Source organism: Tinamus guttatus, unplaced genomic scaffold, assembly GCF_059628265.1.
Source record: "Tinamus guttatus ecotype Peru unplaced genomic scaffold, ASM5962826v1 Tinamus_guttatus_pri_ptg000060l, whole genome shotgun sequence".
Classification (NCBI taxonomy): domain Eukaryota; kingdom Metazoa; phylum Chordata; class Aves; order Tinamiformes; family Tinamidae; genus Tinamus; species Tinamus guttatus.
In genome coordinates, this window is record NW_028288594.1 from 11,266,563 (window position 1) to 11,287,292 (window position 20,730).

At 39.3% G+C, this 20,730-nt stretch overlaps 2 protein-coding genes across 2 annotated transcripts in view; one reads left to right on the top strand and one right to left on the bottom strand.

Moving 5' to 3' along the window:
* Window positions 1-20,730, top strand: part of LOC104580026 (glycerol-3-phosphate dehydrogenase 1-like protein) — a 320,964-nt gene that overhangs the window by 139,978 nt on the left and 160,256 nt on the right. The window lies entirely within an intron of this gene.
* On the bottom strand, window positions 73-19,132 carry CFAP221 (cilia and flagella associated protein 221). Its single transcript, XM_088540350.1, has 24 exons — window positions 18,934-19,132; window positions 17,821-17,921; window positions 16,692-16,778; window positions 16,499-16,594; window positions 15,941-16,041; window positions 14,845-14,948; window positions 13,149-13,308; window positions 12,481-12,604; window positions 12,283-12,394; window positions 11,951-12,059; window positions 11,271-11,358; window positions 9,547-9,636; window positions 9,089-9,184; window positions 7,944-8,034; window positions 6,880-6,998; window positions 6,379-6,459; window positions 5,199-5,306; window positions 4,874-5,050; window positions 3,919-4,077; window positions 3,424-3,518; window positions 2,799-2,888; window positions 2,487-2,606; window positions 1,094-1,123; window positions 73-196 (listed from the first exon to the last, which is right to left on the bottom strand). The coding sequence occupies exons 1-24, from the start codon at window positions 19,070-19,072 to the stop codon at window positions 73-75; spliced, it is 2,601 nt and encodes an 866-aa protein (XP_088396476.1). The 5' UTR covers window positions 19,073-19,132.

A 20,730-nucleotide genomic window follows, 5' to 3' on the forward strand; every position in this document is an offset into this window, starting at 1 on the left:
AATCTATGCATATGGTAGTTTCCAGTCCTTCACACCAGTGAAAAAATGAGCACAGAATTCATTAAATCGCTCTTATTCCAGAATAAGAGCTTTATTAATTGCACTCAGCTTCAATTTCTCCACATGTTTTTGAACCTTCTCCCTTAGCCGCTCGTTCTGTGGTTGAAAACGTCCATCTGGATAGTTTTGTAGATCTCTGCAAGAGGTTCAGAAGATCATTTATATTTAAAATAGCCAAGTGAATTAGTGAGAAACACTGATTTTTTTTAAAAAAAAGGAAGATACATAGAATTTCTCTTTTTTATAGTTTTAATAAGCAATCTGTGTGTGTGCTATTCCATGTGAATACTCTGTATTTCATTACTTGCACCAAACTGGAAGAGGAATGAAATTTGGAAAAAAGAAGTCACTCTTTGCTTGGCTAGGGAGGAAAGCTAATTACCTGATAGGTAAACATAAACTAGGTTGAGTTTCTACGCTTTATCTATGAAGAAACATACACTGTAATGACCAGAAGAAGAGAATGAAAAAACTTCATTGTTTGATAATAAAACTTTGTTTCTCTCATCACAAAGCCAGCCAAGGAAGAAAATGCCCACCAAGTCTAACTGGCAGCGAAAGGCCCACCCAAATCTGCCAGAAGACTTTTCTTTCCTGTGTTCTCAGTCCTTGTAGGATCAGGGTCTATGAACAAATTCAATATAAACAGCCAGCATCCACCACTTTCCAGGGACACCTTCTTTCTTCAAGTGGCCGTTCTGAGACGTAAACTTAAGCCAGCTTTTACTATGATGGAGCTTCTGTTGCCTCACAGCAGCTTCCACAGTTCTTAAGCAGAACTGCCATTTTTATATGAATTCTGTTATTTTTGCATAGCTATGTCCTATTATATATAACAAATGCTCCACAACTGCAGTTTAGATCATCAGTTGAAGTAGCAGTCTCAGATTTAGAGATAGCCAAACTGGACTGAAAAGGTCTCCTGAAAATCAATAACTAGAGGTGTGTAATTTAGGAAAGCATTATCCTAGAGTTTTGAAGAAAACATCTGAACTTCAGAAAGAATGGATCTCATGGTCATACAACTGCTTACCTAGAAAAAGCGCCATCCAGCACTATATTACTGTGGAGATAAAAAGTAAAACTTTAGTTACACAAACTATCCCAAAACCATGTTCTGGTAACCAGTGCCAGAAAATGCAAAAAGCAACACTGAGTCAGGCACACATGATCTTTATACAGCATATTATTTTCAATCAAAGTTGTAGTAATCACAACACAGCAATCAGTGGCTTGTCAGAGAGCTCATATTTACCACAGCTTAAAATTTTAATAGCTGATAGATTTTCTCAAGATTCGAATGTCCATCATTCCCCTAAAATTAAAGAAAATGAGATATTCAAATTCCTTGGTGACTCTGAAGGTCTCAAGCTAGCATACACATCCCAATCAGCTAGGCAGCTAAGCATCATCATGCCTGCTTCGAAAAGGGGACAACTATTGGACAGAAAGATTCATTCACTGGCTCAAAGTCATACAAGAAGTCTGTGAAAACACAGGGCTGGAACCCAGCACCTTCTCCTATGTTCTCTGACATCATTTATCCTGACCATGCTGCCTGTTGATCAAGATGCTGCCCCTAGTGTCCCTCTCACCAACTCCTACACCTCCCTGCATCCTTCCTGCAAAATCACATATCCCCAGTTTTGCTTCTGGCCCCACAGAACAGCTGGGCCATTCTGCAAACTGTTCTTTACTCATCGTGGCAATCACTAAACCCAACAAAAGGCCAACCTGTCCCTCAAGGCTTTCTCCAACCTCAGATACCTCACAAGGTTTCTCTCCTGAACTCCAAACTTGGGACATGTGTCTCACAACACTGAAAGCAATCGGCAGAACTTGGCCCTTGTGGTGGTCAATTTATAACACTTCAGGGAGGAGGCAACTCTGTGTTTGGGAATGCAAGTTGTTTTACATGCTGCGTTGGGTGTCTGAAATATAACAGACATCCATGGAGTTGTGAAGCTGGGATAGCACAGTGAGTGTGACCAGCTCCTCGGAAAAGTTCCAGGGGAAAAAACACCATCACAGGGGGAAATTTCTAAGGGCTCAAACCTCTGCCAGCAGCAATCAATATCTAACCAAAAAGAACTGAAAATCTACTGGTCCAAGAACAGCAAACATCTCTGAGAGGATAAGAAAACTGCCTCAAATACTAGACTGCATTGTTAAAACCAAAGTCTCTGACTCGGTTTGGGCCAGTATGTCACCTTCACAGATGCCTTCTCAGGTCCCATCCACAGACTGTACATGCAGTGCAAAGTATCAGACAGGAGACTTCTGATTTTATCAAAGTGCCAGATCTGCATGCCATTCTGCAATGTCTGCAAGGCATTTCAGGGTGACTTTCTATATAATTCAAAAGGAGAAGCATGTTCTCACATTCCTTTCCATTCTTCCCTCCTAATTTCAATAATTATAATTACCTTTCTTCTTTTGCTGATTTCTCTTTGCCTTCTTCTGAGAGCACCTGTCCAATTTGTGGAAATTCAGCTCTTACCATGTCTGGAGTAAGTACCACTTCAAACTCAGCTTCATCTACCTCACTAGAAATTGAAGAAAAGTGAGATTTTATCCCTTTAAAGGTAATTTTAGCCAAGCAAAACAAAATAATGTCTTACACAAGAGGAATTTTCTGCTTTTGTCTTTGAGGATCTCTCAGGACAGGTTTAGACAATTCACACAAATGGTTAACACTTAATCAATCATACTGAATTCATAATAGAGGAAAAACTTACTCATCATTTATATTTTCCCTGTCTCTCTCAGGTAAGTCATCCAGCATTGGTGGCACATTTCTTGGAAGCATATCCAAACTGTAAGGATCCCTGTGATGGAAATGGTATTTGTTTAAGATAGGCAGAGAGGAACTACACGCAATAACTACATTTAAACTTCATGGTAGCTCCAGTTACAAAGAAGATGTATTTTTGAATATTCCATGAAAATCTGAGTATACCAGAAAGTAGAGTGACACGAGGGAAGGTGAGCATGAGACAGGCTGGCTCCGGCTGTGCGCAGCTGCTGCACATACTGCAGGTTTTGGTGTGCCTATTTCTGCCCCACACACTGGGCTTGTACCTCCCAGAGCCTTCTGAGAGGAAATCAAAGAAGCATTTGGAGCAGGTATTTTTGAAAGTCCTCAATGAAGCTCCAATTGCAGGGCTAGATATTTCACCTAATTATATTGATCTTAATCTTTCCTCCAAGGAGGTCAGCAGGTGTTTTCTCTATTCATTTGATATTTCTGAGCTGCAACTTATTACACCTACAGTCACATTTATAGCTGTGGGACTTGTTACTAGTCAGTACAGCTGCAGACAGTAGAAGCTGGTGGCACTGTACATTCAAATTCATTCTTACCTAGATCTTGTACTTGTCAATGTGGGAGTGTTGGAAAATGTAGAATACACCACTGGCAAAAATCTTCTCCAGCTCATTACTCCACGAATCACTTCCTAAAATGACAAGTGCTACAGCAATCACCTTCAAAACAAAATGCAGCGGGAGAGAGGCTTTGGGGACAGAGTGACAGACTTGTTGTTTGAGAAGTGAGTTTGGGGATCTGCAGTTCTCTATATCTAAAAGATGCTTTCTCCACTGCAAGGCCATGAAAATATAGCAGAGAGTGAAAAGAAAGAAAGAGCAGAGAAGTACATAGGGACACATGGGGCATGGAAAAGTTCTAATAATAAAAACATATTCTGACCTGCTTATTGACTATTTAGGTATATGCATAATTTATACTTCAGAATTTTTTCTATTTAGGATGATTATTCATCTTTCTTTTGGATTCCATAGAACAATTCTCAGCAAAAACAGGGCAGGTACTCATACAATAAAGAAAATAGGCCATACCTTATGATGTAGAAATTTCTTCTGCGTGATTGGAATGCTGGATCTTTTGGGGCATTCCTTGGTAAAGGTATATTTTGGAAGAGGACAAAGATGATATTCAATATTTGTTTCAGAATAGGGCAAAGGAGGTAAAACTGGACATACACCTGGAGTGGGATTCTGAAAACAAAGAAGAGATTATTTTAAAAAATCTGAGTGCTGCAAAGAATTAAGTCAATGAAAATTCAGTTCTTAGAATTAATTCAGTCACTCCAAACTCACATCTTTATCTAATAGTGACTCTCCTGTTCAGTGTTAGACCTGATCTCCCTTCTCCCCACATGACAGATCCAAAGTTTGCCTAGTTCATTCATGTTCTCTGCTGTCTTAATATAGCAATTCAAGTCTGGGAGAAAAATACCCTTGCTTGAAGCTGGGCTCTGGCGTGTCTGTCATTTGAGCAAACAAATTATGCTGAAAGACGGAGTAATCCAACTGAGGCACAGTGCCATGCTGGCAGGGAGCCATTGCTGCACACACACACTGCACAGCACTGAGCTGTACGGCTGCCTCTGCGGGCTCAGAACCACCTCAGGGACTGCCAGGCCACACTGCCTGCGGTGGGAAACACCTCTTGCAGTTGATCCAAGGAGCACAACCTGCATAAAAATCAAGGCACTGAAAATCTTCCAATGCACCATGGCTGTGACTTGGAAAAGTTACTTTACAATGTTATGAGAACTCTCAGAAGTTCCGAGATAGATGGATTCAGTGCAAGCCAAGAGTTTGATTTTACTTTTCCCAGTTTGCCTGAGGATGAAGTGGAACTGCAGTCCCCTAGTTGTCCAGAAGGAAAAGATTGCAGCAGTCCTGCTACCTGGGCAAGGTTACAAAAGGAATTAAGAAAATTGCACACTGATTTCATATAGGGCCCCCTCCTTTCTTAGGTTCTTTGTAGAAACAAACTTCAACTTACAAAAATACGAAGTGGGCTGCTCTCAAGGGGGTGGACTAAAGCCTGGGGAGGAACCAGGTTTAAGAGGCTGATATCCTTTTCTGCCACTTCTTCTGGAGATTGCTTGCTAAAATCCCCCCTCTGGGAGGTCAACTTCACTTGTCTCTCAGGAGAAGCAATTATTTGAATCAACTCATCCTTGAAAAAACACAAACATCAATGGATGTCAGAGTGCACTTAGTCTTTTGGTAAAATGTCTTGAAACAAAATTAATCAAAAAATTGTAGAAATGTAGGGCTGGGACTGACTTCAGCAAAAGAAGTTTGTATTTAAGATGACTTGTTACCTGGGCTCCCTGCCTCAGTGGTCGGGAAAGCTTCTGAGGTTTGTAACTTGTGGCCGCATGGTGTGTACAGAACGGCTGGTATTGCATGATGCGGAAATGCTGAGGAACCTAAGAGCAAAGGAAAAAGAGGTACTGCAGGACACGAAAACAACCTCTTTTGCTAAACTCACAGACAGAGGGGAACAGTTCAGCTGAAGCATAGACATGTCACATCTCTCTGGTAATAGATACATGGCCCACTACTCACGAATGTGGTATGTGGCCAAATCTTCCAGGAGAAATAGTTCACTGGTACAAGATGAATGAGAACGTAAAGGAGTATTTTCATTCTTGCTTTTCTGTGAAAGACCATAAACTTAATAATTTCTTGATCAAATGCACTGAACTCAGTGGGTTAGAGAAAAACTGTATTTAGCAATACATTTAACACTGATACATGAAACAGTTGTTTAGCAAGGGAAAAAGATATTAACAAAAAGCTTCTGAACCTGGAAAAGAAGAAAAAAGGGAAGAGGAAATTGAGCTAAAACTTGCATCAGTTTGAATCTCAGGAAATATTTTTACTTCGATGAGATGCAGAATTTGATCTTCTGCTACCCAAAAATTTGAGAAAAAAATGGAACAGTCAAAAGTAACTTTAGAAGTTACAGAGTAACTATGAGTACAGAAGTATGAGTACAGAAACTTTACGTTTCTGTATTCATAAAGTTGAAAAATAATACTGTGAACTTCAAGAAGGAGATGTCTGTATTTCTTATGCAGGGACTAAGCAAATATATGTGAATCCCAAAAAACCAGACTTCCATTACTTGCTAAAGATGAAGGACATCTTTATAATGGGATAGCATTTTTGCTCTCTGAAATGAAAGGAAAAGTTATGAGTTGCTTGGGGGATTTTGCACAGTATCCTCATTCATAGTAGAAGATGCATCTCGCTGCTAGAGATACAATAATTACAGCAGAGGTGATTCATTACTCTGTCTCCTACTGCTGGCTACAGCTGGTTATTTACAGAAATAGACGAGATTTGTTTTTAATAACAGCATGCTAATCACACAGGCTTATTAAGGCAACATTTCTACTGTGCTGCACACTGGGGCTACTAAATCAGGCAGAAAACGTGTCTAACTGGACTAATAAAACAGAACACATGACAGAGTCGAGAGCTCTACTGACTCACCTTCAAGTCGTAATAGGGAAGAACGTGTCTCACTTGCACATCTGCAGATTTGACTGGAACCGGGCCAAGAGCATCAGGTGCCTGAGAGAATATAGCATTAAAGCCCAGCAATATGGTGGGAATTTTGTTTTCCATTGGCAACCATTCATCAGCATAGCTACTTGAATATACATAGAAATAATTGTGCTAACACACTGATATATCTCCAGTCCCTTGTTGGATTTTGGTCTTTTAGTTGCCTTTTTTTTTTCTCCATTTCTTCTGCCAAACCCAGTACTTTAACTAGCCCTGGCCATTAATATTTTATTCAGAAATTTAGAATTAAATTAAGAAAATGCAATTGTTTAAAACTATTTTCTGAAGTAATTCATTTATTTGTTGCAACTCTACAATAACAGTCACACTGTAAAGCTTTGATAAAAGCAGCACTTGGCCTGGGGCCAATGTCTTCAACAAAGTTCTGACTTGAGTAGTTGCTGCCACTTTAGGCACAATACTCACCAAATCACAGTGCAACTGGGGGGAACTGTAAATGGGGAATTCAAACGGTAGTATACGGTCTTCGGATATGCTGGAAGAAATGGCCTTACACTTCTCTGGTTTGTTGAAACTCCTGTTCTCTGTCATTAACAGAGAGCAAGGTTATGTTTTGTAATGTCTGTTACAAAAATACACTGCTACAAAAATAGAATCAAACACAAAACACGTATTTAACATATTCCTTAAGATCAGTGTAGTCATTTTAATATGAAATAAAAGAAAATCTTTTCTAAAGACTTTAAATGCTACATCTACAGGAGAGCAGGTACAATACCATGACTACTAGACAGACTTGATTACCTCTTCTCAAGAGTGTCATCGCAGCCCACACATTCCAGCATGGTCCTCTCTATCTGTTTTCACTCAGCAAGGCAGACTTAAGTCAGAACTCCTTTTACACTGACTGCCATTGCTGCTCCTGCCTAAAACACTCCTGCAGTTCCTGCAATGAGTTTTCTTGCATGCTGGGAATAAAAGAGGCCCCACTTGCAGAAGCAGGAAAGCTCTGATATGGAAAGGTGTTTCAGAAGTTATCAAAGCGAGTGTCAAAGTGTGAGCTGTCAAAGAATGAGAAGCAAGAGACACAAATCTTCCTCAGTCCCCATCAAACTGTGACTCCATCTAAGGGCAGTTTCCATCTGTGACTGTCAAAGAAGTGATTTTTCCAGGTCAACACTTTCATTTCATTACAAAGAAATGAACTACTACCTTTTGCAGTTGAACAGGCCCAAAATAAAAGTCATATGAGTGCTTTGCAAGCATTTGTTTGGAAAAAAACGGTATTGAGAAAAACATCCTAAGAACAGTTAATGACCTTTTAAAATAATTTTTAGAAGAGACACATTTTGACTGCAATCATTTCTACTTTGTCACACTTTTTCTTTACTGCTTGAAAGCTCCTGTGCAAGGACTGTGTATTTACATATGCATGTGAGTAGAAACGTAGTGCATTTGACACACTGCAGTATAACCCAAGCGATCATAATTCATTGCCAAAATTATTAGTTTGTTCTTTTATTCCTTACCAGACCCAGAGACTTCCTCCAACCCTCTGGCTTCTCTGTTTAGCTCATGGAACAAATGTAGCAAGCGATTTTGTCGAATTTGAATCACAATCTAAGAGAATTATTACAAGTTATAAAGTTTAATATTAAGCTGAACAATCTGAGATTTACAGCCATAGCAACCCACAACACTTCTAACTATTCTACAAAGGTCATTCGGATATTTCTATTTAAGAACTTCTGCTATCTTTTGTCTTCTGTTCAGGAGGGATAAAATGGGGATGGAGAGATGTAGAATAGATGTTTACTCCACAGTGACCTTACACACCAAAACTAGTGCAACTATTCATTTAGTCTTACAATTTAACAGACTTTTTTTGGCAGGCCAAAATACTTCAGGTGTATCTATTGGTGTGTGTGTGTATATATTTATATAACAATAAGTAAACAGACAATTAATTGAGGTCAGATGAATACTTTGGGTTCTGTGAAACTGGAAAATAAACAAATAAGTAACAATATACATTGTGCAATTTGCCCAGTGCTATGTGTCACAAAGTGACACTGAAGATCCCTGCGTTTTAATACCAGAAGAGACCATTTCGCCACATCATTATTTGTACCACACGGGACTTTTGTACTGAGTCTAACACTGCAGACTGTGGTAAAGAATATATCTTAAAAATATATCTAAACTGCATATGAGGAGCACAGAAAATCTGCATATTGCTTCCAGCATTTGAATTTTCTGAGGAAAAATAAAAAAGGAGTGCAAATGGAAGATATTAACTCATGAGGTCATTCTATTGATATCATCTTTAGCTTCTTAAAAGAATTCATAAAACCACAGAATGATTCAGGTAGGAAGGGACCTTAGGAGGTCTCTAGTCCAACCTCCTACTCCAAGTAAGGGAAGCTATGAGATCAGACCATCTTGCTCAGGGCTTTAGCCAGTCTGGTCCTGAAAACCTCCAAGGATGGAGGCTGCACAATCTCTCTGGGCAACCTGCTCTAATATGTGACTGTCCTCATAGTGGAAAAGGTCTTCCTTATGTATAGTCTTCATGTCTCCTACTTGCATTTGCACCCATTCTCTCATGCACTGCTGCAGTCTGGCTCCATCTTTGATAAAAAGAAACTTGTTGTTTTCTAGTTGTTCACATTACCTTGTATGCTGCTTGTTGGAATTTTCTCAACATCCTGTTTCTCTTGTCCCAAGGGTCATTACGGAGCAAGTCAAATGTAGGAAGGATACTTGGACACTGCAAGTCCAGTGGGAGAACGCAGCAGGGAAAAGGATGAGGACAGAGATAGGGAAATGGATGGGGAAAAAGAAAGGAAAAGGAAGGGGAAAAAGGGAATGGGAAGGGAAAAAAGTTTTTTAAAATTAACAGCATGAATCTCAATTTAGGCATGTAGATTTCCACTTGCTTCTCATATTAAAAGATCAGAGTATCAGAAAGTGAACTGTTCACATAGCATGGTGCTGGCCGTAATATACTGGAATAAAAGTGATAAATAAGATACTGACACAGAAGTGGGGACATCAGGAGGAAAAGCACTTAGTGACAAATTGCTAAAGTCATTTGTTAGCTTAATAGGTGATAGTAACATGTAAACAAACCTGCTGAACAGGCCGGATAACACGTCTGACAGAAACTTCTACTTTGTTCCTTTGAAACTCCTTTTCTAGGATAGGATCTCCTCTTTGGATCTAATTTGCCATCAAGAAGAACAGTCACATTAGCGCAAAGTATTCATTGAATTCTTTCCTCACTTACAATTAGTGGAAACACACTTACAAAGGAACATTCTGGGGCTGGTTGACAAAGCACAGGCTTCATTCCCCTTTCAGGGAGTGATTAGTGCAATACTTTAGTAAATCAAACAAAGTGAATAATGTCTTTCTAGGCACGAGTTTCAGTCAGATTCCCACCTTAATGAAACACAGATCACTTTGCATAGCCAAAATCAGCTCAGAGAAACTTTGCAGAAAGAAGTTAGCTTGCTGTAAGCTAACACCCAAGCATGCCTACATAAATCGCCTGCAGCTTCCCCATTTCTAAGAACTCTTCGTTTACCATGGTTTCCAATGGTTCTTGCTCTTTAATCTGCTCATGTATGAAACTGCTCACATCATTTCTTTGAAACTCCCTTACTTTTGTGTGTTGAGGCATGCTGGATGAATAATAGAGCTTCTCTTCTTAGAAGCATCTTCCACCCCAGTTCTCCTTACCCACTGTTTCATTTCCTGGACACTACTATGTCTTAAACAAAGCCCTTGGGGTTATCATGTGGAGTGAAATTCCCAAGATTTTGATGGGCTGTGGTTTTGTTTAGGACCATAGAAAACAGATGAGCTAGAGACCTCCCTGACAGCCGCTCACACAGTGGCATGAGCCACTTGAGTAAATGGAGGGCTTATAAATACTTAATGATGTGTAAAGACACTCAGGGTGAACAAACTGAACAGCAGAGCTCTGCCACTGACTGAATGTCATGGGGGCAACTGTGAAACCAGAAACCTCCACTGCCCCAGGAGCCAATAGGTAGTTAAATGTTTCCCAACATATTTAATCAATACAATGATCTCACATTTTATATTCCTTTTCTCATTGATTTCCTTATTTGTTTGTACTAAATATAATGTTTGAATTAATTCGCAATGCCTAACTCAGTGGGTAAATTATGGCTTGACCTTCATTTACTCCCATAAGCAGCTCCGTGGAAGTTAGTGGAAGGTCAGAGGCTGCTTGCATGTGACAGCAAACTGGGAAATAGGAGGGGAAGTCCCCAAGGGCTGCACTATTGGAGAACCAATGTTTCCTGCTCCCACCTGCTGCTGCTGTCACCTCCATGAAAGACTCTGAGGTGCCTGGAAGAAATCAAAGATAGGGCGAGGCTCTGGAGGAGGCACCTGATAAAGTATTTCACTATGGTTCTGTGTGAGTACTGACTGGGTTTAGCTTCGAGCCACTCAGGACACTAACTCTTCAGAGCAGTACCATGCACACAGAAGGCCTGGAGGCCACCACAGGGCTGAGAAGATTCTGCTGCAGCATTGCACTGGAATGGGGCTCGGTGCAAAGCTACCAGGTTGGGAAAATATTGCGTTGCACTTCCACTAATATTTTCCCTCTTCCCCCACATAAAAACATTTAATAAACAATGAGAGGCAGAAATAATCACAATAAAACTGCAGGAAGAATGCAGCTAGTACAGGTTTGTACTGATGTATTAAGAAAAACTGAAAAGACTAAGAACTTAATAATGTTCAGTAATGCACAGGAGGTAGTCTAAAAGTGTAAGTTTGATTTTAAAATAACAGAACTAACAGCAAAGACTAACCTTGTATTGTTCTTCTTCCCTCTGTCGGTTTTCAATAATCTCTTTTTTAAATTTCATAGACATTGGATCTTTGCCTTTATGAACTTGCCTAAATTTATAGTAAAGAAAAATGTTATACTTAACACAGTTTGCTTATTTAAAGGAAAATGGACTAATTCTTCTCTTCCTAAGATGTTGAGAGGATTATAGCCTGTGCTATGAAAAATTGATTGCAAATGAAACTGCATTGTGCTTAAACACATGATTATGCATGTTACTTTACACTATTTGATACACATATGTAATTCTATTCACTCTGTATTATATGCATTTTAGTTCAGATTCAACCTTTATTAACAACCATGGCGAAAGCTCTTGCTTTATTGTCTTTAGCACAGGGCACAAAGCAGGAATATATGAGAACAGAGCAAGGAGAACAGGAGAGCAGCAGTTTTTAATCTGAACGCAACCACAGTAAAATCAAAGACCGCATTCAGTTACCACTACTAAAACTAATCTGATTTCCCTTAGGCAGAAGTGGAAAAAATGGAAGTGAAACAATAGTAACTTAAATGTAGGAAAAACCCATCAAAACCTGAAATGGCAGCATTACGCATTAGTGGATAACACATACATCATTTACAAGAGCCTTAGTTAAGCAAATTCTAATGTTGCTAATAATGGTGATAATTAACACTCACCACTTCATATGGTTCTCTTCCTCTTCTTGAACAGCTTGTTTAACTTTTTGTTCAAATACAGCTTCCTTCATCTGTCTTGTTTTTGTCCCTTCATTGCCTTGGCGAAGGACTGCAGGAATGTCAGAAAGCCATATCTTACGTCAAATTAGATCTGAGTTTTTAATTGGGAAACACATCCATTGTGATAACTGAACTTATTAATACACAAAGCTAAGGTGACATTTCGCACAGAAACAGTAATCACATGACCTCAACAATTCTGAAGCTGAGTTGCCCATTGGAATCTTATACAAAATTATAAGACTATTTTTTTTACTGATTAAGTATGTTACCTTCTTTTAAGTCCTTAATCTTCAATTTGCCTGGTTCCTGATTCAAAACAGTTGCCACAGCATGTGGATTTGACAAGTCTGTGGGGAATCTGAGGTTTTGGTATTCAATTTCCTAGAAGATAACAATTAATGTGGAGGAATAGAAACAAGGAAGAGGGTTAGTCCTGAAAAGTACTTCTGCTTATTAGTGCATCACACCTTTACTTTTTGAATAGGCCTGGATTGTGGCTGACTGGACTGGTCTCTTCTCCACACCAGTGATTTTCCTGCAGACACAGCTTTTTTCTTTGAAGGACTTGTTTGTTTTTCGAATTCTTCTTTTCTAGGTGTCAGAAGGACAGACATTGGTCTCATAAGTACTCTGCAAATGGGATTTAAGTGCAGAACGTGCATTTACATCCCTCCCAGATACACAAAACAAGCTGGAATTTTCTCTCCCAAATTATGACTGGAATCAAACTTTCTAATTTCATTATCTTTCCAGTTTATAAAAAAAAAAAATAATCATAGGACAAAGATCTAACTGCTTAAAAAAGATCCTCTGTCCTGCAAGATCTCAGCAACAACAGCAAAATATAGCAGGTATAATAGAGGCTGAGAATGCCCAACACTTCTTTGGGGGTATTTAACATCTTGTTTTTATTTTGGTACAGTTTCATTTCACACAAAGTCAGAGTATTCTGAGAAGTTGATATGCAACCAAAAGAGCAGGTACCAGCATTAAGACTTGAATAACGTTAGAGCATTTTAAGTTTACATGAATACAAATGCTTAAAATGATTACAGCAAATTTGCATGAAACCCCATTTCCTGAGTATTTTTTAGAATTGAACAAAAATATTCAAAGATCAGTCACCCACACATACATTAGACCTAGATGGGGTGTTGATGTTCCTGTGAATACACATACATAGGGTTTTGAGTGAAACTGTGAAATCCACAACTGCATTTTCATGTGCGCTGTTCCATACTGAAGTGGAGAATATTTCACAGTTACTTCTACTTTCCCATTACCTGGAATGATTCCTGTAATTAGAGGAGAAAAATAATGAGAATACTTCCCATGACAATCCACTCAGGTCTACTAAATGGATTCTAGAATATATTTTTGAACAATATTAGTGTCTGAGTTGATTTCAGCAGGCCTGGAAACTATTTCAGGTCTCTAAGTATGTTTCCAGAACTATCGGTTACCAACTAATGGGAAGTATTTTTCAATAGCAGTGAGATTTGACACTTAGATTACAAGACTACTCCCTGCTGTTTTGAAAATGACAGACACTGTTTATATGCAAAAACACTCCACTTATATCTGCTGCTCTCAAGTCTCTGTTATTTTTGGTTTCTCAAGAAAACATTATAAATAGCATTATAAATTATATTTCTCAGTGTTCTTTCAGGTTTGGGGAATGGTCCATATTTGATGTGTTAGTTGCCTTTACTGTTAGTTGCCTTTACTTCCTTATTATCCATACCACGATTTTCTCAAACCACTTTAACTCTGAACAGTCAGTGCAATCTGAAGGTACAGCCCCAATGTTTCTCAGTTTGGAGAAAAAGAACTTTATTCAGTTCATTATTAATATCATACAATACTAATTCATTATCTTTGTAAAGTGACCACTGCCTAGTTCCCTGCAACCTAGTTTTAAAGAACAGTTAGATTCATTGTGCATTTATTTGTGTGTAACTTGTTACATTACTTAATCACTGCTAATTGCAGCGTCTGATGATTTGAGTAGGAGCTGAAACTGCTTATTGTTCCTTAGAGAGTTCTCAACACCCTCGTGGTTGACTGATTTAACTTTCGGCTACCAACTTCTACTAGACACATGCTTTTCTGGGATTTTTGTATTTCTTCTCTCATCAGAACTAGAAAACTTGAAATAGTTCCAGCAACTTTGCTTGTGACTGTGAAAAAAAAGTAATGATTTGTATACCTCATTCCTAGCTCTGTTCAACTGTATTTTTTTTTCCTTTTCCTCCCTTACAACTACAACTTCTCACAGCACACAGCAAGAAAAATAGCCAAAAACAAGGCAGCAACACAGTTTACTTTCTTTGTGAACAATACATTTGACTGTAACAGCTCCTGAAGCAACACACATAGTTGCAGTGAATTCTTCCAGGCCACTAAGGAAACATGGGTATGGGGATAAGTTTGATGGAGCAGAGGCCACCTTTTATTTTTCCTGTGTATCAACAACAGGATCAGCAGCAACGCACACAGTTGCTGCCACAGCCTTTGATATATTTCTTCAGTAAGAGAGGTTCACGACACTCCGTAGATAAATCGGCTGTCCTGAAGCAGTGATTATTTCCTCTCTACAACCCGGATTTGATAATACCCAAGCAGCTTCAAAAGATAATTTTCCAACACTAAGGAGTGTCACACAGGGTCACTGAGCCACTTGAGGGCCAGGCTTTTATCCACAAATACTCTGGGGCAAAGGCTGTTTCTTTCTACACACATTTCTACCCAACACTGAAGAAATGCTTACAAGTAAATACACGCAACAAATATGCATTTAAGTTTTAGAATTTTAAGCTAGTGCAATCTACCAGATGTTGGCTGGACAGTGAAGGCTTTGTGCCGCTGAATGAAATCAATGTGGAATTCAAAATCTATTGGACAGCTGCACTGCAAAGGTATAACATATTCCTTACTGAAAAAGAGAGAAAGGAAGAAGAAAGAATTAATGAAATTGCAGTTGATCATTAGTTAGCTGGAAAATATTATACACAACATGCACTGGATCTATCCATGTAAGAGAGATGGATTACTTTAATATGAAAATAGTCATTTCTTGTTGTTCCAAAATAGTAAAATATTTCAGACAATTCATTCGGGAAATTAGAACTAAATCTTGATTTGATTGCTAGGTAGTCTACATCTTAAATTACTTTCTACTAGCCAAAAAGAACATGTTACAGAAAAAAATAGCTTTTTAAAAGTCATTTCTGTGCATCTCAGCATTGTCTAGCAAACAAGAATAATCCAAACTGAAGCAACAATAAGTACAGAATCAGAAATCAGGCTCCTTGCATGGGCTTCCTTGCAGAAAAGAGTAAGAGAAGACTCTAGTGTAAAGCCTTCAAAAGAGCTGGATACTCTGATACACCAGCAGGATTGAACTTTAACCACTGCAGAAGTAACGCTGCAGGGACCTCATTTTCATAAACACCCTTTAAGCCTCATTTTGATTGTGTGAAGAGATATTAGAACACATCTATTCATGTCCCCTGGCTTTTTTTCTGAATCTGTTTTCATGTATCAAGCTGAAATGCAAGAGCTGGTCTAACTCCGTCCATCATCCCACAAATCAAGACTAATTCGCCCAGGCTTATTTCTGTTTCATACAAACTGTTTGACTAAAATCTTACCTTGTTGATTAGCAAAAAAAAAAAAAAAAGAAAAAAAAAAACACATGTTATACAGAGTGTTCCTTTGGAAAACACATTTTGAAAAGCTTAGGAAAATAAATAATAGGAAATGTCTTTTTTTTTCTCTGCCTTACTACGGCCTGCTCCTGAAGATCCTTTGCTTCACCAGATGATGAATGAAGTGACTCAACACTAATTTAGACTAGCTAAAATCCCAGTTCCATTTACATATATATTTTTCTGTATCTCCTACACATGTATCTCCTTCACTCACCTCTGTCCAACTGATACATCAGACAGATTTATAAATGATGGAAATTCTACAACATTCACAGCAGGGTAGGCATGCGCAGGAATGAGTAATGTATCTTCTCCCTACCAAAAAACATGGTAAATATTAATTTCTTACATTGAATACATGTTATGGAAAGTAAAAGCTTATATTACATTTAGTCAGTAACTGGGTATGCAACACCTCTAAGACCATCACTATGTTGGCTAAGGCTATTCTGTCTGCTTTTAGTATTCATCTGTCTTTCTATGTTATCAATAACTACCCAAAGCACCTGCAAACCTGCTCTGCTGAAACACTCCATCAGTAAAGCTCAAAGATAGATCTATGGGCAAAAAGGAGGAGGAGGAAGATTTTTTACCCACAACTCTGGGATATTTACAGTCTGAAAATTTTATGCTAGAAAAAAAAAATGGGTGCTTAAAATCAAAATGTTCCAATTCTGACTTCTTCATATGAATTCATGTGGCCCTAATAAGCCAGCAGCTTAACTGCTGTTTTATTCCATTAAAACTATATTTTCTTACAATAAACCCTTACCTGACAATGAATTCGGATGCAATCATAGTAATATCGCCACTCATCAGGACAAAAGTCAACAGTAACCACAAATGACAAGCCAGGGACAAGACGGTGCTAGAAAACAACACGGAGAGAAGGCAGATGAAAACTGAAATATGAAACAACATGGTGATGTGTGCAAAGAGCTGTATGAGGGTCTACTGACACTTACTGTTTTGTTGTATTTAATCTGGAAATACTTTGTCTGGGGTGGTATAATGTGAAGGTTTATTACATCACCAGAAATATTTATCAGCTTCTGTTGAACAAAAGAAAAACAAAAACCAAAATGCTTTACAATATGACAGGTCATCTGGGAATGCCTATTGCACTTTTGAAACTCTCCACAGCAAACAAGCTACATTAAGCAAGGAAGTAATCATTTCTACCTTGGTAGAAATAGCTTTAATATGCTTTATATTTTAAAACAAAACTATTTAAACCTTGCAACCCACATTTTTAATCTTTGGAACCAACTCAGAGTTCTTTACATAGGAAGATTTACATCTTATTCCATGTAAATCCCTGAAATCAGCAAGAGTAATCACTGATTACTCTGATACCTCTGAATCAAATTCTGGTGCTGTTTTGTTTACAGGCAAAAGGAACTTAAAAAAATAGCAACTATTGACCTCACTTTTACAGAGGTAGGAAATAACAGAAATTGCTTAATATTCCCCTGTTTTGTTCTGGATCACAAAGTAACAAACCTTTGGACTGTGCCAGTTCAGCCTGCAAAGCCTCCTGCATCTTGTTTACTTTCCTTATACCTGGTCAACCTAGCCCATCATAGCCATCCAACCTCTGCCTCAAAGCACTTTCTATATGAACAAAGACAGACAAAAGGAAAAGCAGAGAGAGGAAAAGCAGATGCTCAAATTATTCATTTGGAAAGAGAATCAAACATATATGTCCTGACTTTCCTTCCTTAAATCACACCACCCTTGTCACAAGGCCAAATACTTTCAAAATCTTCCCACCAGTGAACATGCCTGGAGCCACAAAGTCAGTCCAACACATTCTGAGAACAATCCTTTATGGGTTTAAAGCAGGGATCCTTTATGAGTGACATGCAAGCCACCCATCATTCTAACCCTGCTCACAGACACAGGTAAAAGAGAGACCGCAAAGGACAACGTCTTGTCTGTTTTGTTACCTTCTGTTTTGCTACCTCGAGGTCCCTGGGGTAGAGCTACCTTACAGAGTACTCTGTACAGCAAGGGGACTCATGAATGCAAGCAACCCTCTCAGCTTTTGTTATCATTTACAAGCCCTGAGAAGATCTCTGCTCTGACACTTACTAGCGTCTGCTGGTGATGTTTTCCAATTTTATACCCTCCATAGTGCAACACAGCAGGCTCAGCCTGGATGACTTCATTCCTCTGAAGTTTGGAGTAAGTCCCTGGAGAAAAAAAAAAATCAATCAGGGAGAAAAGGAGACCAGGTGAAACAGATATCATGATGGTTACATTTATCCAGTGTGTTTATGTAGCACCCAGCGTGTTATAGAGAGGAAAGGGAGACAGAGCTTATTTCTTCTGCTAAGACAGGATGTGCAAATGCCTAACTCATCAAATGAAGTGCTAGGATGGCATCTGTCACCTCAGCAGGTTCATGATCCTGGGATCGTTTCCCTCTAGAGAAAATGGAGAATCCAGGATTATCCAACTACAAGTCAGTCTCCCAACTATTCCTGGGAAAGTGAATGAAGCAAATAATCCTGGAATATATTTCCAAGCACATAAAGAACAAGAATGTGACTGGGAGTAGTCAGAATGGATTTATGAAGGAGAAATCATGTCTGACCAAACTCCTGTTCAATATCTTCGTTAATATCTTCAGTATGGGGCAGACTGCACTCTCAGCACAGCAAGTTCACAAATGCTACAAAATTGGGATGAATGGTTGATAGACCAGATGAGTGCGTTGATATTCAGAGCAACCTTGAAAGGCTGCAGAAACGAGCTGACTTGATCCTCCTGAAGATCAGGAAAGATCAGTGCTAAGTCCTCCACCTGGAGAAGAGAAAACTCCAAGTACCAGTACAGACTGAGGATCAACTAACTGGAAAGCAGCTTGGCAGAAAAGAATGTGAGGGTCCTGGTGGAGGTTGTGGAGTCTCCAAATTCGGAGATATTCAAAACCTGACTGGGCAGGGTGCTGAGCAACCTGCTCTAGCTGACCCTGCTTTGAGCTGCAAAGTTTAACCAGGTGATCTCCAGAAGTCCCTTCCAACATCAGATAATAGTGATTCTGTGACGCTTGTCACAGTGACTTCATGACATCTGACTCTTTATGGCTTCAACCAATCACCACAAAATTTAGAGGTCAGTCAGGAACAGTACAGACATGAATGCTTTGCTCGCTACCAGATTTCTTTAAGGTTGGAGAACAGTAAGACAGTAGAAACTTACTGGATTCCAGCAGGTGGTTGGGGACAGCATGTCTTTCTTCAGGTTCCTCTACCAGGCTGTCCAGAAGGATGCTGGGTATCTTTTTGAGGGATTTCTCAGCACTAATGAATTCTGTAGAGGCTGATTGAACCACCTCCATATTATGACAGAAATTGAATCCAAGGGGTGGTAAAATACCTCAGCACCTGGGAGCAAATCAAAATAACATAATCATCAAAGTGCCTTCCCTTGTACCGGTAACTCCTTTTGCCTAGAACTGCTCATTCCTTAGGAGACAACTCAAATCCTGAGATCAGTTAAAATCCTTCTCTGCTACTTACAGATTTATAATGACTCACATTCTGGACTATAACTTGTAGGCAGAACTACCAATTGGCTAAGTGACAAACATCCATCAAGGTGGGCATTAATATAAGGTAAACTTCTGTCAACTTCAGAGAGTCACAAGTCAAATCATGAAACAGACTCTACCATGTTATTCATTTTGGCATTATACAGTCAAGACCCACTGTGGGACAGAGGCAACAGTTGGTTCCACAGGTAGCCAAGCCCTGTGCTGTTGGTAATTCTACATTGGTCACTGAACATTGTGGAATTGGTGGTCAGATACGCTGCAGAAGTCTCATTGTCAGGTGTGCAAAGTTTTCCCATGTCTGCAAAGCTCCATGAAAAGTCAAGTCATCATAAGGGGTTACTGTTTTGACCAGTAGTTATTTCCAAAGAAAGCTCAGGGTTATATCACCCATGGCAAGGGCATAACCAAGCTGAAAGGCAAGCTCTAAAGCAGTGATACACCCCAGTACCCTGTCACCACAGTCAGAAATGACACTTCATATGGCACAATCTATTCTGCACAGGCAGACGGAGGCTCTAAAGACATTTCAACTATTATCCTAATTATATGGGCACTTCCGCAAGACCTTCCCACTGCTCTTCTATGTGCCCTATCCTGCCCTTGCAGAAAGTAAATCTTTAGGGCTAGAGTTAGCAGAATAAGCCTGGCACTTGGACAGCATAGGACACCTCCAAGCTGGTATGCTGTGCCCAGGGCAACTTGATTCACCCTTTCCAAAGTTCACAGGAGAGCTCTGCCTACAGAGAGTGTGTGTGCGCTAAGTACATGGCAAAATCACGACAGTAAACGTTGCTCCCACAGCACTCCCTAGCACTTGGGGCATTTTCATCTGTACTGGTGCTTACTCGGGATGGTTGGCCTTGAGCACAGTGTAAGCCTTCTCTCTTCCTTCCTGTCCCCCAGCACAGAGAAAAGAGAAACAATTCTTCTGATAATTGCACTCTCCAAACTTACTTCTGTAGAGACTTTTTTTTTTTAGAATCTCTCTTGAGTGTTTGGGTTGTTAACCTTTAGTTTTTTAAATATTAATAAGAGGGATAAGAAAACTGGCATTTGATTTCTTTTTGTTTAGATAGCATCAGCTAGGTTATTTGTTCGGTGAAGATAACTGTAAACCCAGAAGGCCAAGGGCCAATTATAGATCCCGTGTTAAGTAAGCACAATTATCAGAACATAAACCTATCTAATGACAAGTGCAAATATTATGCAACAAGAAAACCAGACATAATCCTTCCATACAGAATTATCTTTCTAGATATATTCACATACGCCTTAGCTGTCCTACAGTCTGCTGCATAGTGGAGAGGGCAAGATATTTTTGGCAAAAGTAGTGAGTTCCAAAGCAGGCATGCCAGATTATTCTTCCCTCAGAAGACCTCATTTTGAATGTGGTTTTCATGAATGGAAAGGTGGGTGCACAGCTCAGGATGGGGCTGTATTAA

Excerpts from the sequence above, each read along its gene's own strand:
- CFAP221 (XM_088540350.1), bottom strand. The coding sequence starts at position 19,072 with ATGGAGGTGGTTCAATCAGCCTCTACAGAATTCATTAGTGCTGAGAAA. Across the intron at positions 11,359-11,950 it reads GAAGAGAACCATATGAAGTG|GCAAGTTCATAAAGGCAAAG; the intron begins GTGAGTGTTAAT and ends CTATAAATTTAG. Across the intron at positions 2,889-3,423 it reads TTGACAAGTACAAGATCTAG|GGATCCTTACAGTTTGGATA; the intron begins GTAAGAATGAAT and ends TTTCCATCACAG.